Source organism: Castor canadensis, chromosome 8, assembly GCF_047511655.1.
Source record: "Castor canadensis chromosome 8, mCasCan1.hap1v2, whole genome shotgun sequence".
In the NCBI taxonomy this organism is placed as follows: Eukaryota; Metazoa; Chordata; class Mammalia; order Rodentia; family Castoridae; genus Castor; species Castor canadensis.
The window spans coordinates 17,297,069-17,321,535 of NC_133393.1; the positions used below are offsets into that span (position 1 = coordinate 17,297,069).

The 24,467-nt window shown below is 51.1% G+C and overlaps 1 protein-coding gene across 1 annotated transcript in view; it reads right to left on the bottom strand.

The window, feature by feature from the left end:
• Glp1r (glucagon like peptide 1 receptor) overlaps positions 1-14,691 on the bottom strand; it is a 32,448-nt gene extending 17,757 nt beyond the window's left edge. The window contains exons 1-3 of the mRNA XM_020186325.2: positions 14,353-14,691; positions 7,084-7,180; positions 6,105-6,212 (exon numbers count right to left, since the gene is read on the bottom strand). Of these exons, the coding sequence (XP_020041914.2) occupies positions 6,105-6,212; positions 7,084-7,180; positions 14,353-14,430 (283 nt within the window). The 5' untranslated portion in view covers positions 14,431-14,691. The remainder of the gene's footprint in view (positions 1-6,104; positions 6,213-7,083; positions 7,181-14,352) is intronic.
• Between the last annotated feature and the right edge of the window lie 9,776 nt (positions 14,692-24,467).

Consider the following 24,467-nt stretch of genomic DNA (forward strand, 5'->3'; position numbering starts at 1 on the left):
GAGAAGGGAAGAATCCAGGCCCTGCCCTCAGGGGCTCACTGCCTGAGGGAGGAGGCACAGTCTCTGGTCAGGGAATCAAAACTCTCACAGGAAAAACAGAAAGTTCTCAGAAAGGAATAGCATAAAAGCAAACCAGCAGGGATCAAACACAGGCCCAGCAGAGCTGTGGATGGGACGTGGCCTGTTGTCATTTGCACCCACCTTGACATCTGGGTGCAATGGCAGACCCTCCCATCCCCAAACATACACCATGCCCCACTGTCCACCTGCTCAGGGAGAGGCGTGTCTGTGTCCCCGGCTTAATGTGAGATGAGGGGAGCGGGCACTTGTATTTAGAAGGAAGTGCCTCATTCACTAGCTCCCCATAGAAGAACTGAATGTGGCAACCTGGGACAGAGAACAAAAGGGAGATGGGATTGCCATAGTGGGATCAGGTGGGAAGTTGGAGTTTGGAACACATTTTAAAAGATTTTAAATTCTTTAAAAAGAGGTAAAAGACTTTAAAGACCAGGTTCTGGGCTGTGGGAGGCAGGCACAGTGTGAGGGAGGGAGAGAATGGGGCCACAGAGGCCCTGGGTGGCAGTGGCAGGTCAGTGTTCAGGTAGGGAGATTAGCATCAAAAGAAGCTGACTAGCAAGTGTGCTGCTGGGGAGTGTGGGCAGCCCAGAGCCCACCCCTCAGGGGTCCCCAAGGTGGAATCTTCTAGTACAGATCCCAAGATGGTTGTTATAAGGCAGAGAGACCTTTATGGCAGGCCCTGTGACAGCCCTCCTCCAGCACTATCATGCAGTAGCCGGCCTCTGCTTGGACCTTGCCCTTCCCTAACACCCACCCTGTCACCCATCACCCCTGGTGAGCAGGGTGGGCAGCCTCCCTGCTCTTTCCTTCTTCTCTCCTCCTTTCATGAACAAACCCTGGACTAGGTTCCTCTTCAGGAGATAGAGGTTTATCTGTGTATACAGTAGGCAAATCACCTGCAGCGTTACTATTTCTGGAAGAACTTGCATTTCAATAGACCTCACCTAGATCAAAAAACAGAAACTCGAATGGCAGAACTTCTGGCAGTGAGACTAAAAGTGGGCTGAGCACTCGAGACCCCTCTGGTACTTTTACGAACAAAGTCAGGCACACACAAGGGCAGATAAGGGGAGGTATATCTTCCCTTCTCATCTTAGCAACTTAAAAGAGCTCCTCTCAGACCCCCAAATGCCTCTCTTATCTGCTGCGTGGATGACTGAAATTCTTTACCACGGGTCAAGTCTGATAGGCCCAAAACCAGTCCTTGGCTATAGAGTCTCCAAGAGTAGCAATGGGGACCTGAACTGACCCTGTGGGGAATGAAACTGGTGTCAGAGCCTATTTTGGCAGCTGGTCTGGATGGGATGAAAGAGAGAGGCTGGGGGGCCAGGGTAAGAGAGGACACAGAAAGGGCGTCCCCATTGCATAAACCACCAGTCCACAGCAGCATGACTTCCCACGGCTAACGCAGGGCCTGGCATACAGTGGGCACCCCACAATTGCAGGTTTCCTCCCTAAATGCTTCATACATACCCTCTCCATAGGCTGTGCATTTGCAGAATCAGTTTTTGAACACCTGCTGTACCCATGACACCTTTGCACATTGTAACTACCTTTCAAGATAGGCACAGTTAAATTTATTTTTACAGATAAAGAAGCTGAGGCTCTAAAAAACCAAGTGATTTGCCCAAGATCATCTAGTTAGGAAGTAGCAGAGTCAGGACTCTAACTCCTGGCTTTTTGCCTCCAGAGGCCAAAAGTTAGAGGCCAAACTTGCTTCTAACAGTCAACAATGGCCATGTGCCATTTCTCCTCTGCCCTTCCTCTAGATTTGGACTTCCTGACATGCAACGCCTCCCAGTAGGTCTTCTTGCTCACACGGACCCCAGGCAGCCTGCAACATTCTGGGGCCTCTGTCCCGGGCCAGCTGGGGTTGGGGAGGAGGTGTGTGCACACGAACGTGCCCTTCCGGAACAAAGTCAAGGGATCACCATGTCCTGAGAAGCTCAGCCAGCCTGGGCTGGTTCCTGGCTGAGCTCATGGTCCCCAGGCACCCGTCTTGGTTGGAGGTAGGGTGGTCTGGGCAAAAACCTGCTCATCAGCCCAGCTTTAGCTGGCCTGGGAGGAGCTGGCCAATCACAGCCAGGGGCTTGGCTCATCTTGTCAACACAAGGAGGCAACTCAGCGGCTGCATGCCAGGAGGCCCAGGGATATTTCATTAAGTCAGACCCTAGTGCTGGAAATAAAACCCCAATTAAACACTTCCCCTCCCGGAAGCTGCCACAGTGTCTGTAATCAAGCTAAGAGCGCCATTCCACATGGATGCAGGCACTCAGGACTCTGGAGAGCTGCTTGGGAGTCCATTAGCTCCTGTGCCCTGGCAACAGAGGCAGCTAGCAAGGACCATGGGCCCCATTTTACAGATGGGGATGGTGAGACTTAGGGAGGCTGACACTAACCCTTCCCAAAGTGGCGGGATGGGGGTCGAATGTAGGATGAAAATGAAGGCACCAGCTCTGGGTGGAGTAGGAGGGGAATGCAGGGTGGTGTAGAGTGTCAGGGCCTTGGAGAAGGAGCCCAAGTTCAAATCCTAGTTCTGCTCTCAACCAGCTGTGGCACCTTGGGTGGGTCATTTCACCTTCTCTGTCTCAGTTTCCTTAGCTGTAAAATTCCCAGGAGATAAAGCATGTTAAGTGCCTGGTATAGAGCAGGCCTTTAAAACATGGTCACCATGGAGACCCTGCTGCTTCCCCCACCCTCCACTAAGGCCAGAGATGGTGCTGAAGATGCCATCTCAGCCAGCGCTCCTTTGGGGCCCAGCTTGGGCCTCAGTCTCCCCTTGGCAACCCTGGCTTGCTGTAAAAGCTCCCAGGCTCAACGTTACTCAGGGGAGGTGCCTGCCAGAGTTTCCAAGAATTGTGAATTACAGGCTATTTTAAAAGCATTTTATGACTCTCGTATAATTAGAACTAAGCTAACAAACAGGTAGGAACCAGGAGAGGGGCAGCTAATGAGGCTGGAATGATTTGTAACGTGAGCAGATCAGCTGCTGGTGGGTAAGCCAGGCAGGTGAAGGGCCCTCAGGCAGCTGACGGGCTCTGGAGCCACTGGGGCCTCCTCCTCACAGTCTTGTGTACACCAGACTCTTCCTGCCAGTCTTGTCCTGCTTCCGCTCATCTCCTCCTGCCCTCTCTTCACCATTCAGAGTTCCAAGTCTTCAGTTAAGGGGTCAGATAACAAGGGCTTGGCTGGCTTCCCTGGGACATTGCATAGCTCCCAGGCCTGAAGCCTGGTGGCCCCCTGTCCAATGTGACTCCTGAATGTCCTTTCTCCGTGGAGTGCCTGCCTCTTCCCTTCTGCATCTGCCTGTTCTTTCAGGCCTGGTTCCAATGTCACCTGTCCCTGGAGGCCTTCCCAATGCCACATCCCAAGCAGAAGATGGTTCTGACCTCCCTCAGTACCTATACATGTGCTGCCAACACCATGGTAAAGGTCATCCTTCTCCCTTGCATGCCACGCACACCTAAGGGCTCAGATGCTCCCGACAAAGATTTAGCTCAGCTCTGATCATTGTTTGGAATTAAATTCTTTCTAAAATCACCCAGTCTTCTGCATGCTGTGGGTACAGCACCACTCAGCTCCCTGTGCTCTACAGGGTTTGGCCAGTGGGAGGCAGTAGCAGAAGACAGACGCCAAGGCCAAGGGAGAGAGGCTGAGTATTTACCCCTGCTCCTTCCTTGAGGGTGGGTTCTGAGGTTCTGGCCCCAGCTTTGGCTCTCTACTGGCCACAGCCCTGCTGGTGGCCTCTCCATCAGAGCCCCAACTGTCATGGGGACCCCAGCCCCATTCCTGCCTCTTGCTTGTCAGGTCTAGGGGTGCTAGGCTTTCCACTGCTACGGTCTTTGGTGCTTCATTTACATTATTGGTCCCTCAGCCCTCCCTCCCCCAGCCTCTGTAAGGGACCCTCCATTAAATTCTCTCTAGATTCCCTGGGATCACCAGAGACAATGCTCTCCTTCTCCCTGTCCCTAGCTCACCCTGGCAAGTTTCTCCACAGGCAACTCCTTGGGTCAATTCAAGAAAGCTGAAGAACAGCCCCCTTCCCATCCCCTTTCTGCCACAACTCTGGTGGGGCCAGGGATCCCTGGTGTCAGCCTCTGTCAGGGGAGCTCCAGACCAGGCAGTTATGTGTGTGGCTCTGTGGGTCCCTAACTCAGGGAGAGGACAGGCAGGGTAGGCGATTCTAAGTGTCAAAAAAGGGAGTGAATTAGCCTGGGGAGCAGGGAGGGGAGGAGGCTAGCAGGGGGCCTGTGCAGAGGCCGTTATCTTCATGGAGAAAGCAATAAAACCATGTTCGCTCATAAACGGGCACCGCCAGGACCTATTTCCTGCTCAAATAAAATTAAAGGTGATGGATGGAGCCGCAAGCGGCAGGCAGAGCTGGGGGCGCTTAGCACTGAGTGATGGGCCCTGTCCCGCGCCTGGCTCCCTGGGGTCTAGAGGCCCAGAGAGGCTGGCCCAGCAGAGATCCCAAATCTTTGACAGACAGGGAACATGTGTGCGATGTGGGAGGGCGGGGAGTTACATAAGGCAGCTGGGAAAATTAACAGCCTTCATTTCTTCAAGGACCTGCACCCCTCCCACACCCACGTCACCTGGCTCCATCCCAGCTCCCAAGTAAGCAAACCAAGGCTCAGAGAGGCCTGGGAACTTGTACCTGCCCACTAAGCCATCCATGAGCAGCACCACTAGGGTGCAGGGCTCAGAGAGAGATGGCAGGTGCTCACCACCTTTCCTAGGATACACCAGCCAGCAGGGGTCTCCATGCCACTCACCGGTCTCTGGGTGAGAGCCATGTTACACAACTCTGCTCCTACTACCTGAGGAAGGCTGGCGTAGCAATTAAAGGGTCTAACCCAGCCTCCTGGGCAGATTCCCACGTCTGTAGTTCACTAGCTGTGTGAACTTGGAAAGGTCACTTAGCCTCTCTGTGTCTCAGTTTTCTCACATGAAAGTGAAAGGCTTTGGAGTTCCTGCTTCTGAGGATGGTTGGCAGAAGTAAAGTGCTGACAATAGGTCATGGCAGAGGATGCAGTGTGAAGGGCTCCCCATCCACTGGGGGTCTTCCCCAGATACCTGCCTCTTTCTGGGTCCCAACTCCCCCTGTGCAGCTCAGGGAGCAGTGGGCACAGTCTCCTTAGGAGACCAGCCTGGGTTTCATCTGCTCTCCATCTCTCATGCTTAAGGAAAGGGTATGTCAGGTCCTGCCAGGCCATCTCCTCCAGGAAGACTTCCCCACAGCCTGACCTCATTCTCACTCTTGCTTATGGACTGGTTTCTGCTTGGGTTCAGGCCCTTCAAGACATGACCAAAGGTAGTTGTAAAGATGAACTGGATGCCCTGCTTTTAGGGCAGGACTTGATATTAACTATTGATAGATATTAACTATTGTTACTACACGAAGTAGCTTTTCTCCCTCATAGGGTCTGTGACTCCTTGTGGCACGGGTGCCTGTCTCCTGTGATCCCCTACAGGACCCAGCACAGGATGCTAGGAGAAAGGAGAAAGGCATAGTAATTATTGCCTCTCTGTTCGGGGGCCCGCACAGCCCCTGTAGGGCACTGTACGGAGTGAACCTTCCACCTACCAGTCACTCCTTTCCCAGTGCAGGGTCTCCCTGACAGCACGACGAGCTGCCACCCCATCAATTCCCTGATCACACTGTTCCCCATGAGCTCCTAAAGAGTCAGGAAGTGGATAGGTGTCACTCCCAGGTATGAGTCTCCCCTTATACATACACACATACATGAGAGCAATGGCACCCTGGTGTCCCCTTAGAGCCCAGGATCTCTTCCCACCTGGCTCCCCTGACTACCAGACCCACCCTTAAGTAGGACCCATACTTCCTACCACACCTGCCAGTACAGGCCTCAGGCCCAGACCCACTTCAGCCCTCCTGATACCTGGCACTGCTGAAGGCAGACCATTCACTAGGAGGCCTGGGGACATTCTGGGGCTGTCTCAGAGGAAGGGAAGCAGCGCCCCCTCTTGCCCTAGCCTCTTGGATACAGGGAAGCAACACTCACCGCTGCTGGCCCAGGGCAGGTACCAGGGGCAGCTGACATTCACAAAGGAACCTGGAGACCCATCTGGCCAGCAGGCGTAGTCATCAAAGGTCCGGTTGCAGAATAGGCCTGTGGGTAGCAGGAAGTTTTTGAGTCCCTGCCTATGACTGGCCATGGCTCCTCCTGTTCTCTTCCCTCTCCCCTCCCCACCACTGAGGCTCTGGGGCTGCATATGCTCCATTAACCTCTGCTGAGCACTTACTGTCTGCCAGAGCACTTTCTACACTCAGCAGGGGCCAAGCCAAAGAATATACCACCTATCGAGGTGTGACGTTGAACAAGTTACTTAAATTTCTGGGTCCTCCTCTGAACAATGTGGGTATCTTCTGCCCCACAGGGCTTTGTGGGGATAAAGGTGTTATATGACTAATTGAACACAGTAAGTGCTCAATAAACTCTTCCTACAGGCTCACTTTCAAATAATCCAGAGGGAAATGGCTCCTGAGGATGAGGAAGCCTTTCTCAGGTTACTGTGTTTGATCAGAGTCAGGATTTAAAGCCAGACCCACCTGGCTCCAATCTTGACCTCTTTTACCGCCGTCCCATCCCCCGCAAATTCCCTGAAAGATTTATTCTTATAAATGTGTTTGTTAGGCCTGGGAGGGGCTGAGTAGGACACAAATGGAAAGTCTGGGTCCTTGGACTCAAGCTGGGGCTAGTGGGTGGGAGATAAGACAGCACCTCTAAAGGTGCCTGCAGGCGAACAGGTAAGGCTGAAGATGACAGTGTTTCCCTGGGGAGGGAGGTGCCTGAGTTGAACTTGAAGAACCTACGAAGTTTGGGAAGGCATTCAGGTGAGAGGATGGTTTGGACAAAGAGATGGAGGCTCAGAGAGGGTGGTGTCTCAGAGAGGGAAATGGCACCCAGCCACAATTCATCAGAGCCTTCTGGGAGTTGTCTGGGTGGGAGCACTGAGGGTGAGGGCCCCACCTAGACTCACCTGTAGCCGGAGGTGGAGCCTCAATCAGGAAGCGCTGGCACTGGCGTCGGTACTCTCGCCATTTCTGCACCGTCTCTGAGAGGGACACGGTGGCACCCTGTGGGGAAGGGCAGAAATGGGAGCCCTGTGGGTCCAGCTCGCTCCTTTTGTACTCCCTCACCCTGGCCCTCTTGGTCTCTTGATCTCCAGGGACCTTAGATCCCCAAACCCAACCAGGCATTGGCCACCCTAAAAAGGGAGTAAGAACAAGCCTTTGTACACTGTCCCTCCCAGGGGACTGTGCATGGCTTGATGTGTAGTAGGTGGCCAGCAAATGTCTGAGGAATTGATGCTTTCCAGGGTGGGTGAAGGGGGAGTGGAGAGCGTGTGACTCATTCATGGTCTGTCTGCCCTCACCTAGGACAGACTTCCTGAGGCCAGGGCTTCATCATGGCCTGCTCAGCCTGCCGGGGCCTTCAACCATGTAGAAGAGGACACATGGCCAGAGTGGGAGAGGGACTCAATCAAGGGCCCACGGTGCCTCAGGAAGCAGAGCTAAGACTAGGCCATGGAGTCGCCCAGCTCAGTGCTATGACAGAGCACCGAGGGGGGTGGGTGAGGTGACATTCAGTACTACCACCTCTAGCATCCCTCCTGCCACACCCAACCACTGCCCTAGAAGGCAGCAGACCCCTGGTGAACACTAACACAGCACAGACCCAATATGCAGCCTGGTTTCCATCCACAGGAGGAGGAGGCCTGAGGACATGGGGCAGGGATCAGAAAGGTTCCAGAACACTGAAGTCCTGCCAGCAATGGGAAGGGACCTCCTACCTGCAAGGGGGGAACATGAACCTCGACTTCCAGATAAGATAACAGAATTGGCTTTTGAGCACACAGCCCCAAAGAGCCCTCTCTACCAAGCACAACCTTCTACACGTTTCTGTGCTCCTTCTTTGGCTATGTTTTGGGCTGTGGTTCTTTTTTGTTTTCATTTGTTTCCTCAACAGCCTTAACGATAATAATATTGCTCATTTAGAAGCTGCAGTTGTCAAAATGACCAGAGAGCCCCTTACATAAAATTTAGGGTTTATACATAATATAAAGCAAGAGTCCACTTTCTGAAATCAAAGAGATACACAGGAGCTGAAATTAAAATTAACATGGCCTCTGTTCAGAAGCTGGCATTCCTGACTCCCAGTACCCCCAGCACACACTGGATCCAGTTTCTGGTAATCCTACTCTGGTTTGAGCAGAGGCCTGGCTCATGAGATACCGCCAAACAAAGACATGGGTCGTCCTGTGCCTGACCCTAGCCACATAGAAAGTTCCAGAGAGGAGCCAGGCAACCTCTGAGTCCCACAACACTCCTGGAGTGGTTGGTGGGGCTGCCCCGAAGGATAGTGCTCTTCTGAGGGCAAAGGTCAACTGCATTTGGAGGGAAAAATAAGAAAAGGAAATCAAGTGTACTAACAACAAAGGTGATGTCTTGTATCAGCCACGGCTGGGAGGGTAGCACAGTTTTTCACCAGAGTAAGGCCTGATGGACAGCCACTGTACCTCACCCCCTTCACCATCTCCCCTTTACCCCTCCCCTCTTCTCCCTGAAGGCCCAGCTGCTAGTGGGTGGGTGGAACTGGAGAGATGGGGAGAAATCCCCCTGGTTTCTATTTCTAGGAGGAAAATATTCAGGAAGATAGGCCTCTGCTGAGAACTGGGCCAGCGGTGTCCAGCCAGGGAGGGATAAGGACCCCTGAGGACAGGGCTGTTTCTCCCCAGGACTGGGGCTCCCTGAGGCAGGGCTGCATCTCTTTCTCACTCAGGATCTCCAAATATATATATATATATTTATTTATTTATTTATATAATTTATTTTTATATTATATATATTATAATATATAATAATATAATATTTTTATATTATTTATTATTATATATATAATTTATTTTTATATTATTATACTGGGAGTACATTGTCACATTTACAAAATTTCTTACAATGTATCATAGCTGAATTCACCCCCTCCACCATTCTCCTTTATCCCCCTCCCTCATTCCTGGGACAGTTTCAACAGGCCTTAAATTTTCATACATGAGGGCAGAACATTTCTACCACATTCACTCTCCCACACCCTTTCCTTATATCCTCCCCCTGCTCACTGGTACCAACCCCCCAGACAGGACCTGTTTTGCTTTTCTGTACTCCATTTTTGTAAAAGAATTTTTAAATGACACTTTTGTTTGTTTAAGATGGCTACGAGGGTGTTTCACTGTGACATTTCCACCCGTGCTCCACACACATGCAGGACAAACTACCTAGATCTCTGGCCCCTCCCACACTTGGTTTTCATGGGAAGTCATACGTGCCAGGTTCTGGGTGGTGGTGGGTGGAGGGGACAGGAGGAATTCAGAGATGATGGCAGAGCCTGGCCTGACCTGAAAGAGTCTTTGGGTTGCTTGGGGCTTGGGTCAAATGCTTTGTGGGACAAGTGACACAATCAAGTGGATAAAGCACTCAGGAGTGTTTAGGGCAGGTCTCAGTGTAGGCGTGATAGGTGTTGGGCTCTTTGGAGACTGTGAGGTAGAGGTGGGGTGAAGGAGGGTGGGGAGGCTGGGTTAATAACAAGGGTGGAGATGTTTCAGCAGGAGGGCACAGTAAGGACAAAGATGTAGAGGTGGGAACATTCGTGTCTAGGGGATTTTCTGGGGCAGGAGAGAATGGTGGTACAGGTAGGAGGCTATGATCAGGACAGGGTTAGGTAAGTGAGGATGGGGCCACCTGATGCCATAGACCACAGAGTCCAGGTGACAAGACACAGTGAAGGGTGAACAGCCCTAGTTTTGGGCTCAGATCTGGGTCTGATTCTGGGGCTGTCCATAAATTAATCTGGTTGTGCAAGTTTAGCTTGTAGCCTCAGCTTGCCCATGTGCAGAATGGGAATGATAAGAGCATCTTCCCCACAGGGTAGTCATGAGGACTGAGTTAATGCTTAGAACATCCCCTGGCACATGGAAGGGCTCAGTCCCCTGCTGTTGAGAGGAGGGCAGGAGGCCTGGCTTCCTGGGCCCCACCTCTCCTCACTTCTAGGATCAACAAACAACCAGAAGGAGGAAACCACCAGACCCAAGGTCCAGTCATTCTACTTATTTGTGACATCAGCAGCAGCACTGCAGCCAATGGCAAAGTGAGGTGGGATGGGGAGAGGCAGGGACCTTGGCTCTGTGAAGAGGTGCAAGGTCCTATCTACCACCCACCTCCCACTTCATCCTCCCATAATCTGAGTCCCTGTGTCAAGTCTGGAGGCAGTTGTCCTGGGGCAGCAGCACTGGTCAGACAGGACAGTGGGGTAGGGTAGGGACTCAGGGGTCAGAGTAAGGGCAGGCTGGCAGTTTTTAGAACAGGACTTTTAGGCTTCATGGACTCACTTTGAGGAAGATGAAGGCCAGCGGGGGCAATGCCCGAGTTGGAGGTGACAATGAGAGGGCATCACTAAGGTTCAGGAGTTTCAAGAAGAAACACAAGGTGAGAAAGCGAACATTAGGAGGGAATGGATGGGTCTACAGGGAAGAGCACTAGATAGGGAGTCAAAGGTCCTTCCTTTATATCCCAGCTCTTGTCTGCTCACATTCTATCCTTTTAGGTCTGTTTTCTCATCTAGAAAGTTGGGGCATATCTTTCTTTTCAGAGTTACTGACATGAAGCAGGTGAATATCTCTGACTTGTCAAGCCCTACACAAGAGGACAGTGTTAGAGGAAGAAGAGGAGGCGGACGGAGAGCAAACTCTCCAGGTGGTAGGTTTTCCCCACACCTGGGGAAGGTACTACTCTCGCTCCACAGCCTGACTGCAACTGGGAAAGGCCTTGCCACCTCTCCATGTGACTACAGGGACCGAATTCTTTCTTCTTCTAGAAACCATTAGGGTTGAGAGGAAGGAGGAAGGAGACCTCAGTGGCCTCTCTGGACCACTGAGGAGGGAGGAAGGGCCTCTCAGAAAAAGCAACAAGGGCTCAAAAGACAAATTTCTTGAGGCCCCAACAGGTCTGGCCTTTTAGGACTCCTAGCCTTCCTGCCTGCCACTTGCCAGAGCCTGAACCCTGTCTTCCATCACTTTGCCCTGGGGGGTGGGGCACAGACCCCTACCTCTTTGTCCCCTCTTTTTTTTTCTTAAGGGCTTTAGATATCTGAATAGAAGGGCAGGGAAGGGCAACTGTACACACTTCACAGGCTAAGGAGCCTTCCCATGATACACAGTCACACATCAACCATACACATCATTAAGGACATTCCTAGCTCTGAGACCCTGACATGAAATGTTCTCCCCCTGACACAACTTCACAGACAGCCAGACACACACTCACATGCTGAAACACTGCCCCAACACGCATGTGTACACACCCAAACTCCTGATTGCTAGACTTGACTCACAGTGTCACACACACACTGTCACAAGCACACTGTCACCCCCCGAACAGACACATACCAGCAGATACCCATTCATTCACCAGGCTGTCACACACACTCCAAGTTTACCACCCCCTCCCCCACCCCGCAAAGGCATAGTCCCACAAACAGGGTCACAAACACACACTGTCAGACACACATGCTGAGATGTTGTACACCTAGTGACTCCCCTCCAGGCAGACTTTCACACACAGGATCACATACAAAAACACAGAGAAATGGGGTTTCATACAGTCTGCATCCCTCTCCCCAATCTGTTTCTCTGCCTCTATTCCGTATCTCCCTTTATTTCACACACACACACACACACACACACGCACACGCACACGCACACGCACGCAGACACACAGGAATCTGCCCAGGGACAGGCTGCAGCTCAGGAAGGCCTGGTTTTCCTCAGTGCGGGCATTTGAGGGCAGGATGTAGTTTCTCAGCTGCTCCTGTCTGGCTAGGTCCACATCCAGGAGAGAGCCCAGCACAGGACAAAGTCCACACTGACCATACACAGCCCTGGCCTCTATTACCTTTGCTGGAGGGCAGAGGCTGGGGCCTTCAATAGTACCATTCTAGGTCCTATGCTGCAGCCCAGGGCACTTGCCAAGTTTCTGAAGACAAATGAGCCAGTTTCCCCAAGGGATTGAAGCTGCCATTTTAAGGTGCCAATGCCTTCATCCCCTCTTTGTCCCTATATGATGGAGCCAGTGATCCCTATTTACAGATGAGGAAACCAAGGTTTGGGCTGGTCAAGTGTCATACCCAAGATCACCAGCTTTGAGCAGACCCGACATATGTACCCTGCACCATGTGGTTTTAAGTGGTGTCAAAGGCTTGCCTGTCTTCTTGTAGACCAGCTCCTTCATGAGGGGTCCTGGGGTGGTAAGGAACAGGGAGAGGAATGATCCTTCTCACTGATCACGAAAGAGTGGCTAAGGCCACCTTTCTCAGAAGTCAATTTGGCCATCCCTACCTGCGGGGAAGCATCCCCTCCCTGCCCCTCCAGACCTGCCAGTCAGCTGCTTTCTTAGCAATTAATTCCTCAGACGCACCTGAGAGGGAGGGTATGCAGCCAACAGCCCAGCCCCCACCCCTTTGCCTCCCTGTTCCTGAACTGCAGGGCCACCTTCTTCTTCTTCTTCTTCTTCTTCTTTTTTTTTTTTTTAAACAGGGGACCTTTTTTTCCCATCAGTGACATGAAAGGAGTAACTCAAATCTTGCTGACCTCATAGACAGAAAATAAAAGGCAAATTTATTTGTTAGAGTCTTGTCTACATGTGTGAGGTTTTGTTGAAATTATTACAATCTAACCTCAAAGTCGCCTGTCACATCTCTGTGGTAGCCAGGGATGCCAGTGCCCCGCAGTAAACCCATCCCCCTCAAATCTTGCCTTCTGTCCTGAGGTCGGAGAAGTGAGGGGGACCTGAGGAAGGGGGAGTTTGAGGGGCCTGACACTTCTGGAAAAAGGGGCTTGAGGGAGAAGACAGGCAGCTCCAGAGCCTTTGGTCTTCCCTTTGCTCTCTTTCCCTAATCCCAACCAGATTTGCAAACTTGGACCACAGCAGTGTAGGACCAGCAGGCAGATCCCTCCCAGCCCTGCAGAGGACTTAGGGATGAGAGCGCTGGGCAGTGGATCTGCAGTTGTGGCCTAGAAATATCCCAATGTCACCAGGAAAGTCTTGGCCTGCTGGGGAGTCAGGAGAGATGGTCCCATGGGCTCTGGACTGGGGCAATAGTTGAGCAACAGGGAAGGGACAGAATGAGTCTGGAAAAGGATTTGGGGGCTGAAAAGGTGCTAGTCCCTTGGTTAAGAGGCACATCAGTCCACATCTGGATTCTCAGTCAGATGCTATGGGCCCCTATCCTGTCTCTCACCTGTGCTGGGACAAATTTCAAGGTCTATGCAGAGCTAAATTCTTTCGTCTGGGGCTAAGAGTGGGAGGAGATGTTTGTTCTCAGTCCCAAGCCAGATCACCACAGCCTGGCTCCTCTCTGTCCAAGCAAGCCCCAGGGCAGGAGCCTGAGGCAGGAAAGGCAGATTGCCAGGAGGAGGGCGGCTGCAGGGGTCCACCTGCAGCCTGCTCTCTGGGAGCACCAAGGAGGCCCGGTGTTCCTGTGTGTCCCTTCTGGTGTGGGCTGTCAATTGGGGGAATCAGAAGGTGTCAGCAGAGTGTGTGAGGGGGCCTGGCTGCCTCTGGAGGAGCCTTGAGTCTTTCTCATGTTTGCTGCAGGGGCTGGAGAGGGTTGACACCCAAGTTCCTTCTAGGAGGTCACTAGGAAGGACAACAAGCTGCCACCGCAGGGTCCCTGGGGCTATGAGTCAAGCCTGCGCTGGGAAGCTGGTGGAGTAACAGTGCTGGGTGTCCACATTCCGGCCCCCTCGGCGCGCTCCCGAGCCTTTTGACAGAGGACGCGAGTGTAGGGCGAGGCCCCGCAGGCGAGGGGTCCTGGGCACTGCGGGGCCTGGGGAGGCCGGCCAGCTGGGCCGTGCCAGGGAAGCGGGCACCGCTTGGGAGGAGAAGGAGTTGGGAAAGTGGTTTGGGAAGGGCAGAGGTGCGGCGCACAAGTCAGCGCAGGGCGGCCGCCGGGCAGCTGGTGTCCTAGCAGAGGGGCCGGGGTGGAGGGGACATGGGCGCCTCTCCAGAGTGGAGGGAGTCGCCCCCTGTCCCAGTCACAGCTGGACCACCCAACTCTACAGTCCCGATTCCCCCGGGGGCTGTCGTATCCCCCCGCCTGCGGTCTTGGAGTTTCGCTCAAGTCCTGGGGCCCCTGGCGAGACCCCGCGCCCGCAGCCGCGTCCCCTCCCCTTCCCGCCGGGGTCCCCAGGTCTCACCTGGGGGCGGGGGCCGGCCCTGCCCACCGCCCCGAGCAGCAGGAGCGCCAGGCGCAGCGCGCTGGGGGCGCCGGCCATGGCGGGGCGCTCAGGACTGGGCCATCACTGCCACCTGCGGAACCGCGCGCCGAGACTGATCCCCGGAGGGCGGCGGGCGCCGGGGGAGGAGCAGGAGCGGGGCCGCCCCGCCTGCGGGAGGGACCGGGCGGGGTCCGCTGTCCTCCGCCCCGCTGCCTGCGTCCCGCGTCCCGGGCCGGGATGGACCCCGCGCTGCGCTCCCCGCGAGCGCCACTCGGGTTTAGCAAGCGCAGGAGCCCAGCTGGCCACCAGCTCTGAGAGCCCGCGGTGCACTTGGCCGACTGTCAGCCACCAGCCGGGCCCGCCTCCCACCCCCGCACCCCAACCCGATCTCCTCCAGGTTCCAGGCTAAGGAAAGCCACTCGCCTATCAGAGTGCCCCCTAAAGGAAACTGAGGTCTCTGAGCCGATGGGACTGTTCCAAGGTCACTCCACCTGCCAGACTTCTCCCAGAAAATGTGTTCCCAAAGCTCCGAGGGACTGGAAAGAAAGATCCATCCAGCAGGGTTACTCCCTTCCCAAGTCTCCTCCTTCCCAGGCTCTGTGCTTATGGCAGGTCCTGGACCACCAAGGCTGGGGGGATGTGAGTGGAAAGACAAGGACAAATGGACCAATGGAGGGTCTACAGGTTCCGCTCCACCTGTGAACCTTGGGAATTACAGGATTGAGGCTGGGGTCTGTCTTTCTTGAAGCTTCTCAAAGCTTGGCAGCCCATCCTCCAAGCAGCTCTAGTTGTACCCTGTGGTTGGGACGGCTCCTGTGTTTTTGTTGCGGTTGCTTTTCCGTACTGGGGCTTGAATTCAGGGCTACACCGTGAGCCACTCCGCCTGCCCTTTTTTTGTGATGGGTTTTTTTCGAGATAGGGTCTGGTGAACTATTTGCCTGGGCTGGCTTCGAACCACGATCCTCCCGATCTCTGCCTCCTGAGTCGCTAAGGTTACAAGTGTGAGCCACCGCGCGGCTCTGTTCCTGTGTTTCTGTTTTATTCGTTTCCCGCCCACCTTTACCGCAGGAGAGCTTCCCGGGCTCTGGGGTCCCTTCTCACAGCCGCGTGGGAAGGACATGCGAAGAGGGCACCGTCTTATCTTCCTTGAAGCCACTGAGAAGGGAGCATGGGAAGGAACCTGATGCCCCTGTGAGGAAGGGTGGGTGTGGCAGTGGCCAGCCCTGGACCTGCCATGGGGCTTGTCTGGACCATTCCAGAGGGAAAGGGAGCTTGTGAAAGCAGTTGTACTTCTGGGAAAGAGCAGAACTTCTCAAAGTCCCTACAGAGGCAGGATCCATCTGAACCCAGGGAGGGAGACGCCAGGGGGAGGAGACCAGGCTCCATTCAACAAGAGACCCTCCTCTCCAGCAAGGTCTGCCTAGCCTCCCTAGAGTCCCTTATTTCTCCCACCTCCCCACCCAGAAGTCACCTTCTGTATGTCACTTGTTCAGGTGCAAGTGACAGAAAACTTCATCCAGATAACAACAGAGTAAGCAAGGCAGGAGGTTCAGTCCAGGGTTGGAGTGAGTAGCAGCTCTGTGATCATCAGGGTCCCCAGATCTTCTAATTTCCACAATTCTCTGATTGAAGGCTTCTACCAAACTGGCTGCTGTAGCTCCAGCCGTGAAATCCAAAGTCCAGCCAGCAGGAAGGATCCACAAGGAACCATAAGGACATACCCCAAAAGTGACACCCATCAATTTCACACCTGTTGGTCAGAGTTTAGCCACATGGACACTCCTACAATTAAGAAGGGCTGGGAAAAGTGGCCTGTATTCCAGGCAGTCAGGAGCACAGACAAACATTGAGTCGTTTATTACTCTGTCCGCTTTCTGTGGCTAATAACACAGTACCACAGACTGGGTACATTTTGAAGGAAAGAGTTTTTTGTTCTGGTTCTTGATCCTGGTCCAAGATCAAGGGGCTGCATCTGGTAATGGCCTTCTTGCTGGCAGGATCCTGAGGTGGCACAGGACATCGCATGGTGAGAGACAGAGAGTTCTCAATGCACCTAGCCAAACTGGCTTTGATCACAGATCCACTTTCAAAATAATCTGTTAGCCCATTAGTCCATTCACTGAGTGACTAGATTAAGCCATTTATGATGGCAGAGCCCTGATCTCTTGAAAAAAGTCCCACCTGGTCCTACCTCTTAATATTTCCTAAGGGGATTAAATTTCAACATGACTTTTGACTGGGAAGACCCGTATTTACGCCCTAGCTCTTTACAGGGAATGGGGAGAGGAGGGAGGAGAAAGAGAGTATTCAGACAGAACTGGGGCCTTCCCCATGAACTTATCAACCTCAAAGTTACATTTATTCTACCTACTGAACACCTGCATGCACGAGTCTCTGAGCTAGGTCCTGGAGAGATGGTGGTGATGCCTTCCCTACCTTGAGAGAGACTGTATTCTAGCCCAGGAGGGAGAAGTTAAGCAAGTAAGTGCGTCACTGAGTCGTTTATATTCCAATTGTGATAGCACCCTTGTGATGGCAGGTGCTGTTGAATCCTCACCTCAACACTTAAAAGACCATTTTCTCTTCACCAGGGGACTTTCTCTGGCTAGGAGGAGGTGTGTGTGTGTCCCCTGTCAGCTCAGGGCGGGTACCCCTAGGAGCAGCTGCCAGCCACAGATGGTCAGGAGTGGAAGGACAAACTCCCTGCTCCTGGATCAGACAGCTCAGAAGTGTGTGCTGCAGTCTTCCAGAGGCCCCTGGATGCCCACAGTGGTCACCTACTCAATAATGCTCTCCTTGCCTGTGTCACTTTGCAACGGCAAGGGACTAGTGCTTCTTGGAGTCACTCCCTAAGTAAAAACAAACCATTCACCCTACAGCCTCATCTGCTTCTGGGAGTTTCCAGGTGACAACGGAAGGTATATGAGGGTGGTAGGGGTGGAGCGACTGGTCTCTCCTTTAACATCTGAGTGTTCAAAGCCTCCAAGTGTGCTCCCACGTCACCTCTCAACTCAGCCCGTGTCATCGCGGAGTCTTGATATCTCCTCCTCACTGACCCATGGCTCCAGCAGGAACACAGTGCTGTACTTCAGCATAGCACAGATCTGTCCCTAAGAAGGGCCCTTCCTGTTCCATCTCCGGGGGTGATGGATGAGACCAGGTGCCCTGCTCTGCTGCAGCCATGGCTGTGTCCTATAGCTATTGGAAGCTGGGGAGCCAGCTGGTAAGAGTTAGGCCCGAAGTCAAGTTCCTTTCTCTCTTGCTCCTACCCCCCACAGTACTGGGGTTTGAATTCAGTCAGGCCCTTGTGCTTGCTCGGCAGGGGCTCTACCACTTGAGCCATGCCCCAGCCCTTTTTGCTTTAGTTCATTTGTCAGATAGGTTTTTACTTTTGCCTGAGGCCTGCCTGGGACTTGGATCCTCCTACCTCTTTCTCCTGCCTAGCTGGGATCACAGGCATGCACCACTACATTCCCCTTGTTTTTTGAGTTAGGGTCTTGCCAACTTTTTTGCCTAGGCTGGCCTTAAACTCCAGTCCTCCCATCTGCCTCCTGTGTAGCTGGGATTACAGGCATGTGACACCATGCCCAGCACTCCTTTTTTTTTTTTTCTAATTACAATGTAGCCACTCTCCTTCCCTCTTCATCCAGTCTCCTAGAGGAACAGCTTTCACAAACCCTTATCTGACCTCGTCCCTAAAGCCATCTATTGGATCCCTTACCCAGGAACAAGTCCTCCAAACTCATAGCTCCAAAAAGGCTGCTGTTCACCATCTCTAGCAATAAAGGAAATACAAATTAAAACCACGCTAAGATTCCACCTCACCCCTGTTAGAATAGCCATCATCAGCAACACCACCAACAACAGGTGTTGGCGAGGATGCAGGGAAAAAGGAACCCCCTTACACTGTTGGTGGGAATGTAAACTAGTACAACCACTCTGGAAAAATATTTGGAGGCTTCTTAAAAAGCTAAATATAGATCTACCATTTGATCCAGCAATCCCACTCTTGGGGATATACCCAAAAGACTGTGACACAGGTTACTCCAGAGGCACCTGCACACCCATGTTTATTACGGCACTATTCACAATAGCCAAGTTATGGAAACAGCCAAGATGCCCCACCACTGACAAATGGATTAAGAAAATGTGGTATCTATACACAATGGAATTTTATGCAGCCATGAAGAAGAACGAAATGTTATCATTCACTGGTAAATGGATGGAATTGGAGAACATCATTCTGAGTGAGGTTAGCCTGGCCCAAAAGACCAAAAATCGTATGTTCTCCCTCATATGTGGACATTAGATCAAGGGCAAACACAACAAGGGGATTGGACTTTGAGCACATAATAAAAGCGAGAGCACACAAGGGAGGGGTGAGGATAGGTAAGACACCTAAAAAACTATCTAGCATTTGTTGCCCTTAACGCAGAGAAACTAAAGCAGATACCTTAAAAGCAACTGAGGCCAATAGGAGAAGGGGACCAGGAACTAGAGAAAAGGTTAGATCAAAAAGAATTAACTTAGACGGTAACACACACGCACAGGAAATCAATGTGAGTCAATGCCCTGTATAGCTATCCTTATCTCAACCAGCAAAAACCCTTGTTCCTTCCTATTATTGCTTATACTCTCTCTACAACAAAATTAGAAATAAGGGCAAAATAGTTTCTGCTGGGTATTGAGGGGGTGGGGGGGGAGAGGGAGGGGGCGGAGTGGGTGGTAAGGGAGGGTGTGGGGGCAGGGGGGAGAAATGACCCAAGCCTTGTATGCACATATGAATAATAAAATTAAAAAAAAAAAAGAAACTCAAAAAGGCTGCTGGGATCCACCCCAGCTTACTTCTCCCCAGAACCTCTGGCAAGTGCTTCCTCACACCTCTCTGCTCTTATACATGGAGTCCCTTCTGTCTGAAGTGCACGTCTCCTCTCTCTTGCTTGAACTCCTACTCATGCTTCAAGACCCAGCTCAGATAGCCCCTTTTCTGTGAGGCCTTTCTCACCTGCCCTGCAACATTCCTTCTGGCAGCATAAGTACTTCAGGACCCCTCAACTTCTGCCCACATTTCATGTGGCGCTCACCCAACTCAGAGTTTTCCACGGTCCCCAATTCTCAGAGCCCCTGGAGTCCCATGTCACCACAGTCAGGGCAGTATAGAATTAAGAGATGATGGAAGTGTTCTGACATGATCACTGTGCTGGTTAATTTTCTCCTCCCCATGGACACTCCACCCTTGAGGGCACAGCCTCGTCCGCACCCACAGCATCCAGCCTGGGTGCATAGTGGGTGCTCAGGACTCTTACAGGGGGTGTTCCAGCAGTGACCATGTTCTGTCACTCTGTGTGCCAGGGCTTTCCCGCATCACACTGTGAGCTCCCGGGGGGAAGGTAGGCTTTCTTATCCATCTCCAGATATCCTGTGTCAGCACTGACCAGGCTCATGGTAGGCACTCAATAGGAAGGGTGGGCTGGGAGCAAGGACAGGCTATGCACTGGGCACGCATATGCTTTTCCCTACCCTACTATTGGGGCCTGTCACTCCAACCCCCAGGAGCAGAGAAGGAAGAGCAAATCCCTAAGAACACAGACATGAATAAATGAGATACTACTGACAAACTGTGTGAGCAATAACCACAGAGACAAAAACATCTCCTACTTGTTGAATGCTTGGGGAGCCCTGGTCTCACCAAGTATTACAGCTCAGTGTTATTGCACCCATTTTATGGATGAGGAGACTGAGTCCCAGGGATAAAAAGTGAATTGCTCATAAGAGTGGACCTGTATTCCACCAACCCCAAAGTTGGTGTAGAAAGGAGTTCCTGACAGGCAACTGGATTTGTGGCAGCCTGGAGGTTTCGGGCCCCTACCCCCCAGCTTGTCTCTGTTGTACCTCCCCAGGGGCTCCTCGCTCCACAGCCCAGAGTGCTGGGCCTTGCTGCTTCCCTAGGAGGCCCTAGGGAGGGGTCCCTCAGCTCCCCGATTGTGCTCAGAATGGGATTGGGAGCAAGTGGTGTTGCCCCAGAGAAGATGCTGCCAGGTCTTGTAGGGGTCAGACCACCCATCCTCCCTGTCTCTGACAGTCTTGTCCTCAGCAGAAGACCTGGCCAGTGGGAGGTCAGATCCTATACTTGGAAGGAGGCCGGAGAGGGGGGAGAAGGAATTACTAGAAAGATCGGTGTTTCTGCTCAAGCCCCCGGTCCCTAAGAAACTCACCTACCTCCCTAAGTCCAAGATCAAATCCATTTTCTGAGTAATGAGAAGAGGAAAAGCCATCATCTTCAGACTGATATCAACACTTGTGCACCAACATACCTACGTGCAGATCTTAGAGTCTGACAGTCGTGGGTTCAAATCCGCCTCAGTCACTCACTGTGACTTGCTAAGCCTGCCTCATAATCTATAAAATGGGTATAGTGAAGAAGCCCTGCATTCACAGAGGTGCTGCCTGTGCTACTTCGTTTACTGCTCACCAGCGCCCTCACCCGGCCGCTGGGAGAACGCAGAGTCTGCAGCCGCAGTCCAGGAATTCACCTTCCCCAGGGGAGCCTGACTGCTGCAGCTCCCGGGGACAGAGTGTGTCACAGGAGGATTTCCCTGCTGGGCAGGCAAGGGCTTTGTCCTTCTGCCTCCTGCTTCTCTTCTTAAAGAAGATCCATGTCCTGTGCTCCTTGCCCCAGAGCAAGACTGGGTTGTAAGTGGGATCGTTTTTAATCCCAGTTTTACAAACAGGGATGGTGATGGACAGAGCAGTTAAGTAACAAGCCCAAGATGGCTTGAGACAGCCCAAGAGAGACAGAATGTCATCCCACCCAGACCTCACCCATGGACCCCACAAGCCACACCTTGCAGGAGGGCGCCACAGTCAGAAACACCCCTGCCCGGTGGTTCAACATACGAAAATCAATAAACGTAATAAACCACATTAACAGAAGCAAAGACAAAAACCACTTAATCATCTCAATAGATGCAGAAAAAGCCTTTGATAAGATCCAACATCATTTCATGATAAAAGCTCTAAGAAAACTAGGAATAGAAGGAAAGTACTCAACATTATAAAAGCTATATATGACAAACCTACAGCCAGCATTATACTTAACGGAGAAAAATTAAAACCATTCCCTCTAAAATCAGGAACCAGACAAGGATGCCCACTATCTCCACTCCTATTCAACATAGTACTGGAATTCCTAGCCAGAGCAATTAGGCAAGAAGAAGGAATAAAAGGAATACAAATATGTAAAGAAACTGTCAAAATATCCCTATTTGCAGACGACATGATCCTATACCTTAAAGACCCAAAAAACTCTACTCAGAAGCTTCTAGACATCATCAATAGCTATAGCAAGGTAGCAGGATATAAAATCAACATAGAAAAATCATTAGCATTTCTATACACTAACAATGAGCAAACGGAAAAAGAATGTATGAAAACAATTCCATTTACAATAGCCTCAAACAAAATCAAATACCTAGGTGTAAACCTAACAAAAGATGTGAAAGACCTCTACAAGGAAAACTATACACTTCTGAAGAAAGAGATTGAGGAAGACTATAGAAAGTGGAGAGATCTCCCATGCTCATGGATTGGTAGAATCAACATAATAAAAATATCTATACTCCCAAAAGTAATCTACATGTTTAATGCAATTCCCATCAAAATTCCAATGACATTCATTAAAGAGATTGAAAAATCTACTGTGAAATTTATATGGAAACACAAGAGGCCACGAATAGCCAAGGCAATACTCAGTCAAAAGAACAATGCAGGAGGTATCACAATACCTGACTTCAAACTATATTACAAAGCAATAACAATAAAAACAGCATGGTACTGGCACAAAAACAGACATGAAGACCAGTGGAACAGAATAGAAGATCCAGATATGAAGCCACACAACTATGAGCAACTTATCTTTGACAAAGGAGCTAAAAATATACGATGGAGAAATAGCAGCCTCTTCAACAAAAACTGCTGGGAAAACTGGTTAGCAGTCTGCAAAAAACTGAAACTAGATCCATGTATATCACCCTATACCAAGATTAACTCAAAATGGATCAAGGATCTTAATATCAGACCCCAAACTCTTAAGTTGATACAAGAAAGAGTAGGAAATACTCTGGAGTTAGTAGGTATAGGTAAGAACTTTCTCAATGAAACCCCAGCAGCACAGCAACTAAGAGATAGAATAGATAAATGGGACCTCATAAAACTAAAAAGCTTCTGTTCATCAAAAGAAATGGTCTCTAAACTGAAGAGAACACCCACAGAGTGGGAGAAAATATTTGCCAATTATACATCAGACAAAGGACTGATAACCAGAATATACAGGGAACTTAAAAAACTAAATTCTCCCAAAACTAATGAACCAATAAAGAAATGGGCATGTGAACTAAACAGAACTTTCTCAAAAGAAGAAATTCAAATGGCCAGAAAACACATGAAAAAATGCTCACCATCTCTAGCAATAAAGGAAATGCAAATTAAAACCACACTAAGATTCCACCTCACCCCTGTTAGAATAGCCATCATCAGCAACACCACCAACAACAGGTGTTGGCGAGGATGCGGGGAAAAAGGAACCCTCTTACACTGTTGGTGGGAATGTAGACTAGTACAACCACTCTGGAAAAAAATTTGGAGGCTACTTAAAAAGCTGGACATCGATCTACCATTTGATCCAGCAATACCACTCTTGGGGATATACCCAAAAGACTGTTACTCCAGAGGCACCTGCACATCCATGTTTATTGCGGCACTATTCACAATAGCCAAGTTATGGAAACAGCCAAGATGCCCCACCACTGACGAATGGATTAAGAAAATGTGGTATCTATACACAATGGAATTTTATGCAGCCATGAAGAAGAACGAAATGTTATCATTCGCTGGTAAATGGATGGAATTGGAGAACATCATTCTGAGTGAGGTTAGCCTGGCTCAAAAGACCAAAAATCGTATGTTCTCCCTCATATGTGGACATTAGATCAAGGGCAAACACAACAAGGGGATTGGACTATGAGCACATGATAAAAGCGAGAGCACACAAGGGAGGGGTGAGGATAGGTAAGACACCTAAAAAACTAGCTAGCATTTGTTGCCCTTAATGCAGAGAAACTAAAGCAGATACCTTAAAGCAACTGAGGCCAATAGGAAAAGGGGGCCAGGAACTAGAGAAAAGGTGAGATCAAAAAGAATTAACCTAGAAGGTAACACCCACGCACAGGAAATCAATGTGAGTCAATGCCCTGTATAGCTATCCTTATCTCAACCAGCAAAACCCCTTGTTCCATCCTATTATTGCTTATACTCTCTCTACAACAAAATTAGAGATAAGGGCAAAATAGTTTCTGCTGGGTATTGAGGGGGTGGGGGGGGAGAGGGAGGGGGTGGAGTGGGTGGTAAGGGAGGGGGTGGGGGCAGGGGGGAGAAATGAACCAAGCCTTGTATGCACATATGAATAATAAAAGAAAAATGAAAAAAAAAAAAAAAAAAAGAAGAATTAACCTAGAAGGTAACACACATGCACAGGAAAAAAAAGAAAAGAAAGAAACACCCCTGCCCAGAACCTGGCACAATTAAGTCCTCAGTAAATGTCAGCTTTAGTGCAGCAGTTGTTCCCCATGGGCCTCCATCTTCCTCGCTGTCGGCTCACCAGCCGTGCCAGGTCTCAGCAAGGCGGCAGGTGCGGCTGCTGAGGTCCAGGGGCCCTGGCACAGTGCTCCCTTCCTGCCCAGGTGGCTGCTGCCAGATCCCCCAGGTCTAGAAGGCAAGGAGGCTTGCCAAACCTGGGGACAATTTCCCCTGCAGGGTGCACTGCCACCCTCGCTGCACCCCATTTCCAGAGCCAGCTGAATTTGCCAGGTGCTGGGCCCTGTCCAGTTCTGGGCAGTCAGCAGGCAGGATTTACAGCCTCTTGAGCTACAGTGATTATCGCTCTCTGGGGGGTTGCAGCATGCTATATTTCCAAAGTGTCACTGCATCCTTTGCAAACAGAAAGAAGTCAGTGGAGTTGCAACCACTTTATGGGGGACACTGAGTCTCATGAGCATCCAGGGATTAAAGTGCTTGACATCACTTGGGAAGGTGCTGGC